General features: G+C 32.4%; 1 protein-coding gene across 1 annotated transcript; it reads left to right on the top strand.

Moving 5' to 3' along the window:
* The first annotated feature begins 3,544 nt into the window (after positions 1–3,544).
* On the top strand, positions 3,545–6,308 carry LOC139865022 (zinc finger protein CONSTANS-LIKE 2-like). The gene is made up of 3 exons (XM_071853576.1): positions 3,545–4,025; positions 4,325–4,743; positions 5,708–6,308. Exons 1-3 carry the CDS (start codon positions 3,602–3,604, stop codon positions 6,059–6,061), a joined length of 1,197 nt encoding a protein of 398 aa, XP_071709677.1. The 5' UTR covers positions 3,545–3,601; the 3' UTR covers positions 6,062–6,308.
* Positions 6,309–8,389: the final 2,081 nt, after the last annotated feature.

The following is an 8,389-nucleotide window of genomic DNA, read 5'->3' as shown; positions in this document are numbered from 1 at the left end:
CATGATTTGTGAAGCTATGTGGTCAGACTACATCCATTCATTGAGCACCATAAGAAGTCGACTAGTGGTGGGATCCACTTTACAATTGGCACCACAGTTAAGTGCCACGTCTGAAGGGGTAAAAACTGCACGGGACCGCCAGCTAAGCTATACGACACAAAGAGTGGCAAAAGATGGGCTGACCCTGATCCATATCACGTGGCCTGTGGACCCACTTATCGAAAGCCGTTTACAATTTCTCAACATTAACAAGGTCGGGTCGATTTTGCGCTCTCTCCCCACAGCTTGAAAACGTTCCCCCTTTGGTAATGTCTTAATCGCAAAACTAATATCACATTAGTTTGGGATAAACTTATGTCAAGGCTAACATAAAAGCTATCACCGAGGCATTGACTGAGTGGTATACGAAGGGGGAATAAATAGGCGTAAGTTCGATTCCAAGGGTCGGGATTTAATTAGTAATGCCAACAATTATCTTCTCGGATGGGCTGTTTCCAACCTTCAATTGTACTGTCATGATTGTTGTGATTTGAATTTTCTTCTAACAACTGTTTGAGTGACAAAAAAAAAAGGTCGACACATGAACTCATGAGTGGTTTTTTCTACTACCAATATTTAGTTTTAAAGTAGTAAGGAGCTCATGAGTATTATACGGTTAGTGTTTGTTAGGCCGTAATCGGTCATTTATTGTGTACCACACCCCGGGTTTAGCGTAAATTATAATGTGGATAATCGCCTCAGTTACCAACGATAATGGATCCATGTGTGTGCCTTATATCAAAATGATCTCCTTGAATAGGCTCTGGTAGCAAGAGTGTGTCAGTCGATTGGCATGAGCCCTTGATTGTACACAAACTCGTCAAATCTTCCTATCTATCATTTCAACAACAACAAAAAAAAAAAAAAAAACTAAAAGCACTTTTATTTTCAGTCAAAACTAGAGACACATGCTTAGTGATTTAGTCACAACTCATAATCCGTTTGGAGTTAGGAGTTAACTGACACCATTACTGTCGGCTTTGTAATAATATTTGTCACAAAACCCCATGAATATCACCATCTCAACAGGTATTATTTCACTGTCACTTATTGCTGGAAGTTGCTCCCGCAAATTTTATTTTATTTTAAAACCTCCCGCTAAACTCTTTTCTTCATCGTTGGAGATTATCGTTGTTGTCTACAAAGTTGCCTACAAAAATATTGGTCTGTCGTTAGGCAACGCAAGCTGTAATATAAGAAAAGAAGAGAGAGAGAGAGAGAGAGAGAGAGAGAGAGAGAGAGAGAGAGAGAGAGAGAGAGAGAGAGAGAGGAATCCATCAAAAAAATATGTAATAATATATTAGTGAATATTAGATGATATATTATGTTACATGACTCAAGTTCGTTATAAGTTCGAATTCGTTAGTGTACAATTGCAGTTTTACATATTGCATTTTGGAACAATTGCAGTTTTACATATTGCATTTATAATTTTCCAAAATTAAATAGTCGACGTTATAAATCGGGCATATTTGCCCATAAAAGGTAATATAAAGTCATTTTTTTTCTTCAATAAAGGGTATATTCATTTTTTCTTTACCGATAAGAAGTTTGATTTCAGTTTAGTGCTTAAAAAGAAGTCTGATTTGAAAATGGTTGCAATTGAACTATAAATTGATAACTTTCTATTTTTATTTTTTTATTGCTGACATGTATCTTTATCATTTTTTATATTATTTTTTATTTTCATGTGTTTTTTTATTTAAAGGCAAGTTGTTCAGAAATATAAGATAAAAGTACTTTCTTTCCCCAAAAAAATATATCAGTTTTTTACTTGAATCAATTATTAAAAACGACAAAGAAATAAAAATAAAATAAAAAAGACATTGAAATACATATCAACAATAAATAAATAAAAAAATTCAAAGTGTCAATTTATACCTCAATTGAAGTCATTTTTAAATCAGACATCTTTTTATTCACTAAATTGAAATCAAATTTCTTTATGCGCAACGAAAAAACTAATTACCCTTCATTGAGAAAAAAAATATATTTTATGTTACATTTGTGAGCATTTTGCCCTTATAAATTTACTACTTAGTTAAACTAAATTTTACAAAAATATATACTTATATATCATATTATAAAATGTATAAAGTATAAAGTATAAATAAAACAAATTCTGAATATAAAAAGATAAAAATTTACATTTTGTTTAGAATTACGCATCATTTGAACATTACTCCTGTATTATTGGAAGAACAATTTATGATCGTTTTATGTAATTAACACTGACGTTTATTATTTTGGCATTTAATCATGGACTCATGGCTCATTCTTTTTTCGGCTCTACTTTTGAGTTAACAACAAGCGTCGATTTATTGGCGTCTTGACTGCCATATAGAGCTTAAAATGAATTCCATGCAGGATTTAAAACCCATGCAAATTTGATTCTATCATTTTCATCGCGTCTCGATTTTATTTTTATTTTACTATTTTTTTTCTTAAAAGTTTCCTACTTATTGGACGGAAGTCCACTCGGAAGCAATCTCTTTATCCGTCGAATAAAGAGAATGACGGCTTTCTTTACTTTTGAGAGTGTTTTACTCTGGGTAGAGAAATGACTTATGTTTATTTTCAGATAGAGGAAGTATTGTCTACATCTCACATCTCCCATACACCACTTATGTGGTATTGGGTTTTGTTGTTGTTGTTGTCATGGCTCATTCGTTTCTAAAAACTTTTTTATTATATTTATATTGAATTATTTTACTTTTTATTTTATTAATGGTAGCAATTTATGTGTATCGAAATTATAATTTACTGAAAGAATGTGTAACGTATATAGCAGGATCATGTGTTGCTGCATACAATTTTCCGTCGCAATGCACGAATCATCTCTATTTTGAAAAAAAAAAAATTAACTTAACGAACGAAATCATTTTCGTGAAGCCACACTCAAGCCATAAGAGTACTCTTTGACGGGTTGAAGTATAATTGGTTTTGTCAAAAATACCTATGTTTGATTACAAACATGAAACATATAAAGTGCACTGCTAAAAATGGCTAATACGACAATCTTCAATTTAGAATACACGGTTGTAGGTTAAATGCACCCTCACATGCAATAGCTAACCGTCCAATGAGATACACGTGTTTATAAAATGTGTTTTGTATTGGAAAATATATAAACAATTATTTGTATAGAATATCGATTATTTGTTTATTTTCGATGAACTTACTTAATCAAAGCGATATGACTAGCTCAAAATTAATGTAGTATAGTTGGTTTAATATGCATTTAAAATGTTGTATAAAATGCTAACTTTATAGAATATAACACATTTACGCGGTAATATTTGTAAACTAATTGATAGTTTTAACACAATGTCGACCATATATAGCTGGATGTTTACCTTTGATAAGTCTCATTGGCCCCACGGTGGGACCCATACCGTTATGACCAAGCCTCCGAAAATTTCTCACCCACTCGTTATTATCCACGTGTCACTCACTAGATTCTCCTTAGCAACCCACTTGTAACTTTGCTTCTTCATTGTCCACAAAACTAAACTCAAACACCACAAGAACCACACAAATCAAACCCAAACTCAACACAAAAATGTTGGATCACAGCAGTACCTTATGCTTAAAAACCAATACCGCTTGGGCTCGGGTCTGCGACACCTGCCGTTCCGCCCCTTGCACCATCTATTGTCGACCCGACGCCGCGTACCTATGTACTGCTTGTGACGCTCGAATCCACGCAGCTAACAAACTTCAATCTTCGCAACACGAACGTGTTTGGGTGTGTGAAGCGTGTGAGCAAGCTCCCGCGGCTTTTACTTGCAAAGCGGACGCAGCGTCCCTTTGCACTACGTGTGATGCAGAGATTCATTCAGTCAACCCGCTTGCGAGACGGCATCATCGTGTTCCGGTGATGCCGATCCCCAGCACACTTTATGGAGCTCGGGCTAATAACCCGAGGTCATCTGTGATGGGACTAGTTGAATCCCACAGTGGAATTTTGTCAGGAACGGAGCTAGGTATAATCAAGTCAATCATTTTTTTAATAATTTATAATTTACTAATTATAATATATTTTGCTTAATATTTTATGTATTTTTAAACTACATCTCTTAGTACATAAATTCATTAATTCTTTTTTTTTTTACACATCAATAGTCGCTACTTTATAATTATCATATAGTAGTAACCGATATGAATGTACAATGAATTTATATGCATTAACGACGGCCCTAAGGGCCGTCAGTTAGAAAGATCGTTAATGATTAAATATTGAAATTTAGTAAAACTGAAGCTTGTTTTTATGACAATAATTAAGGTGATGAGTGTATTGATGATGAAGATGAAAGTGAAGCAGCTTCATGGTTACTGTTTGATGGGCCAGCTGCAAAGACTACACAATATGAAAGTGGTAAATTAGAGAATGGGTTTTTGTTTAATGGTGAGGGAGGTGATGATGATGAGTATTTGGAGTTTATGGAATTTGGTGGTGATGATCAACAACAATGTTATAATAACAACAACAATAAGTTGTCTGAAAAGATGCTTGGAATTGGTGATCATCATCATAATAATCTTCATCATCATCATGCTGATAGTGTGGTGCCAGTTCAAAAGAATCATCATCCATTGATTCATCAAAATCATGATTTTCAGCATCAGAAGTTTCAGTTGGGGATGGAATACAACGAGGTGTCCTCAAATGGTGGTTATGGTTATCCCTCACTTGCTCACAGTGTAAGTTATCTTATGTTAATCACAATATTGCTATTACTATATTATCAAACTCATCATATGTTGTCAGATAAGTGTTTGATTAAAACACTTAGATCTCAGATCTTGTGTAACAAATGAACTTTAAGGTCTCGTTTGGCTCACGAAATTCAATGAAATTCTAGCGGAATTTGAATTGAATTTAGACACGCGTAGTGGATAAATTCAATTCCAATCCCACCGGAATCCCATTGAATTCCGCCAGTCAAACCGGGCCTAAGATTGAAATCCTTGTAAGGGGTGTTAAATATTTGATTTCCAATCTTGAAAAATCAAAACGAATGAAAAATTAAAAAAAAAAAATAAATCAATGAAATTTAAAGCTAGTTTTTTATTAGGTTTACAAATCTGAATTACGTTTTCGGTTCGGTTTTACCTTTCTAAATTTTGTTAAACCGGAAACCAAATTCAAAATATAATTCAACTAATAATATATTAAATTACTAATATAGGCCACAAACCGATTCCAAAAGCAAAAACTTTTAAAATCAATTTTTTATAGTTACTTTGGTTAAAAATGCGAGTTTCAACTGAAACCGAACCAAATTTAATTCAGTTTTAGTTCGGTTTGTGTCATAAATCTAAACTCGATTTCAGTTTTCAGGTTTTTTTTCTCTAAAATTTCGAAATCGAAAAATCAAACAGAATGAAGAAATCGAAAATCGAACCATAGAACACTCATAAATTAAGTATAAAACGTTCTTATGAGAGATCAACTGACCATATTTCAGAAACTCTAAGGACTAAATATGTACATTTATCTTGCTACAAAATGTGAGTTGCACTTGTTTTGGTCAATGGGATTGGATATATCGTATATGATATTTCCTAGATATATACACATATACTTTAATTTAAGATTGTACACTTTAAGTGTTGCATTGCATACTAGAAACGTTAACTAACTTTGCTCATTATGATTTTCTAGGTTTCCATGTCTTCAATGGAAGTTGGAGTTGTACCGGATTCAACAAGAACCGAACCTTCATTGTCAAATCCCATCAAAGGGACTCTCGACATCTTCTCAAACCCCGCTGTTCAAGTAGCAACCCAACTCTCTCCAATGGACCGAGAGGCCCGAGTCCTAAGATACAGAGAGAAGAAGAAGAACAGAAAATTCGAGAAAACTATTCGTTATGCATCAAGAAAAGCTTATGCGGAAACTAGACCAAGGATCAAAGGGCGTTTTGCTAAACGAACGAATGCTGATGTCGATGTAGACCAAATGTTCCCTACAAACCATATGGTAGAACGTGGATACGGAGTTGTACCTTCGTTTTAAACACGAATGCAACAATAGGCGCATCGATCTTTTTTAGAAAAGTGGTTGGTCATCACAAACACGTTAATTGAGATGATTAGAGATCATCATCTTAGAAATCAGGAGAAGTTGGGTCATTTTAATTGTCAACGTAATTACAAAATACACATTTCTGTAACTTAATTTGTTTTTCTTATGTATATTTCAAGTTTTAGTTGCATGTTTGTGGCGGTGTTATAATAAAATTTGTAAGTTTATCCATCTGCAATTGAAGTGACTCTACCAAAAGGCTTATGGTATAGCGGTATCAAGGAAACTTATGAACTTTGAGATTGTAAGTTCAATCTTCCGTCGTGAAAAAAAATGTGTGTTGCCGTTAAAAAAAACTGCAAGTCTCTTTGAAAAGATATGGATGGGTTATTTTATGACATAATTATGCTGTTGGCCCATGTGGTATGTATCAGATTGCAAAATGGCCCCTAAATATTTTTTTTTACTTGGTCCTCATAATTTGCACGGGTTACATGTTGGTCCCTGAGACCAACGTCCGCTAGTAAGCTACCATTAGTCACGCAATACGACAAGCTGAGGGTATTTTCGTACATTCATACATGTGAGAATGTTTTTTGTCAAAATTTTAAAAACTTTATTTCTGTTACGAAAATTATATGCAATGTATAGACAATTTTGTTGAACAAATATAGTCAAATATGGATGCTATATATATTAATATTCAAATATTGTACAGTGAAAATTATGTAGTATATATATGTGTGTGTGGTGCAGAGATAAGATTCATAATATAATTTTCACATATACTTCTTGATATAATATACATATTTCATATTCACTCTTTTCTTTAATTAGTATTCTATAGCCAAAAATCAGACAACTAAAAGTAGTTATAAGCATACTGAATTATAACACGTTATCAGCACGAAGTGCTCCGTATAATCAAGGTTTATCTAAGCAAGCACACGTCACTAATCAAGGTAAGAAATAACCTACTAAGCAAGCACACAACACTAATCAAGGTAAGAAATAATCTAACTTTTATTAACTTCACTAACATTTATATTTATGTTATTTAAGTTATATATGGTCGGTTATACCGTCTGAATTATATGTATGTAATCTAACTTTTATTAACTTCACTAACATTTATATTTATGTTATTTAAGTTATATATGGTCGGTTATACCGCCTGAATTATATTTATGTAATATAACTTTTATTAACTTCACTAACATTTATATTTATGTTATTTAAGTTATATATGGTCGGTTATACCGACTGAATTATATTTCTGTAATCTAACTCTTATTAACTTCAATAACATTTATATTTATGTTATCTAACATTTATGATTACTTATGTAATTAATCATTATTTATTTCATGCATACTAATGTTTATTCTTAAAATTTATTATTTATGCATAATATGTTTATTCTCTTAATCTTCATATTTATACTAAACGTATTTATACTAAATATATTTATAGTAATCGTATTTGTACTAATAAAATTCTTTTATTAAAAATTATTATTAATACAACGAGTACATAACAGTCGTTAAACGTCAACTAACGACGTTACAACAGTCATATATACATAACGGTTGTTAACGTCAACTGACGACGTTACAACGACTATATTTTTCAAATATAAAATAAACATCACCGTTTTCACATTTTCACAAATCAATCTTCATTTTCTCAGATTACCACCATCAATTTTTCTTTTGTAAAGATCATTCACACAAGGATGATTTTTCCTATTGTATTGGTCATACTAACTATCATCATTGTTATTAATATACCACCGGGTGAACCTATATTCTATTCTGCTCTTGTGGTTTTATCATTTGTATTCATGCCATTATTCTGTTGTTTGCTACTTATGAATTTAAAATAATTCTAATTTCATTTTATTATTTATCTATGATTAGAAATTGATTATGATTATAATTTATGTTGTTCATCTTTCTGAAAATAGAAAATGTCAAACTTATCAAAGCTTGAGTTTGATACCCTAGACGTATCGGGAACAAACTACACATCATGGGTCATGGATGTAGAAATAAATCTTGGATCATTGGGTATTCTAGAAACTTTAAAAGAAAACAATACTTGTTCTGATCAAGATAAATTAAAATCAATTGCTTTTATTAGCAAACATATTGATATCACCTTAAAACATATGTATCTCACTATCAAAGATCCACATGTTTTATGGGAAAGTATCAAGAGTAGATTCGATAATCAAAAGGAAATATTACTCCCAGCTGCGAGGGAAGAATGGAGAAATCTAAGGTTCCAAGACTTTAAAAAGGTAAGTGAATACAGCTC

Source organism: Rutidosis leptorrhynchoides, chromosome 8, assembly GCF_046630445.1.
Source record: "Rutidosis leptorrhynchoides isolate AG116_Rl617_1_P2 chromosome 8, CSIRO_AGI_Rlap_v1, whole genome shotgun sequence".
NCBI lineage: Eukaryota > Viridiplantae > Streptophyta > Magnoliopsida > Asterales > Asteraceae > Rutidosis > Rutidosis leptorrhynchoides.
This window is presented reverse-complemented; position numbering and strand designations above follow the sequence as displayed.

Coding starts and splice junctions, on each gene's coding strand:
- LOC139865022 (XM_071853576.1), top strand. CDS start 3,602: ATGTTGGATCACAGCAGTACCTTATGCTTAAAAACCAATACCGCTTGG. Junction 4,026..4,324: donor TTTGTCAGGAACGGAGCTAG/GTATAATCAAGT, acceptor ACAATAATTAAG/GTGATGAGTGTATTGATGAT. Junction 4,744..5,707: donor ATCCCTCACTTGCTCACAGT/GTAAGTTATCTT, acceptor ATGATTTTCTAG/GTTTCCATGTCTTCAATGGA.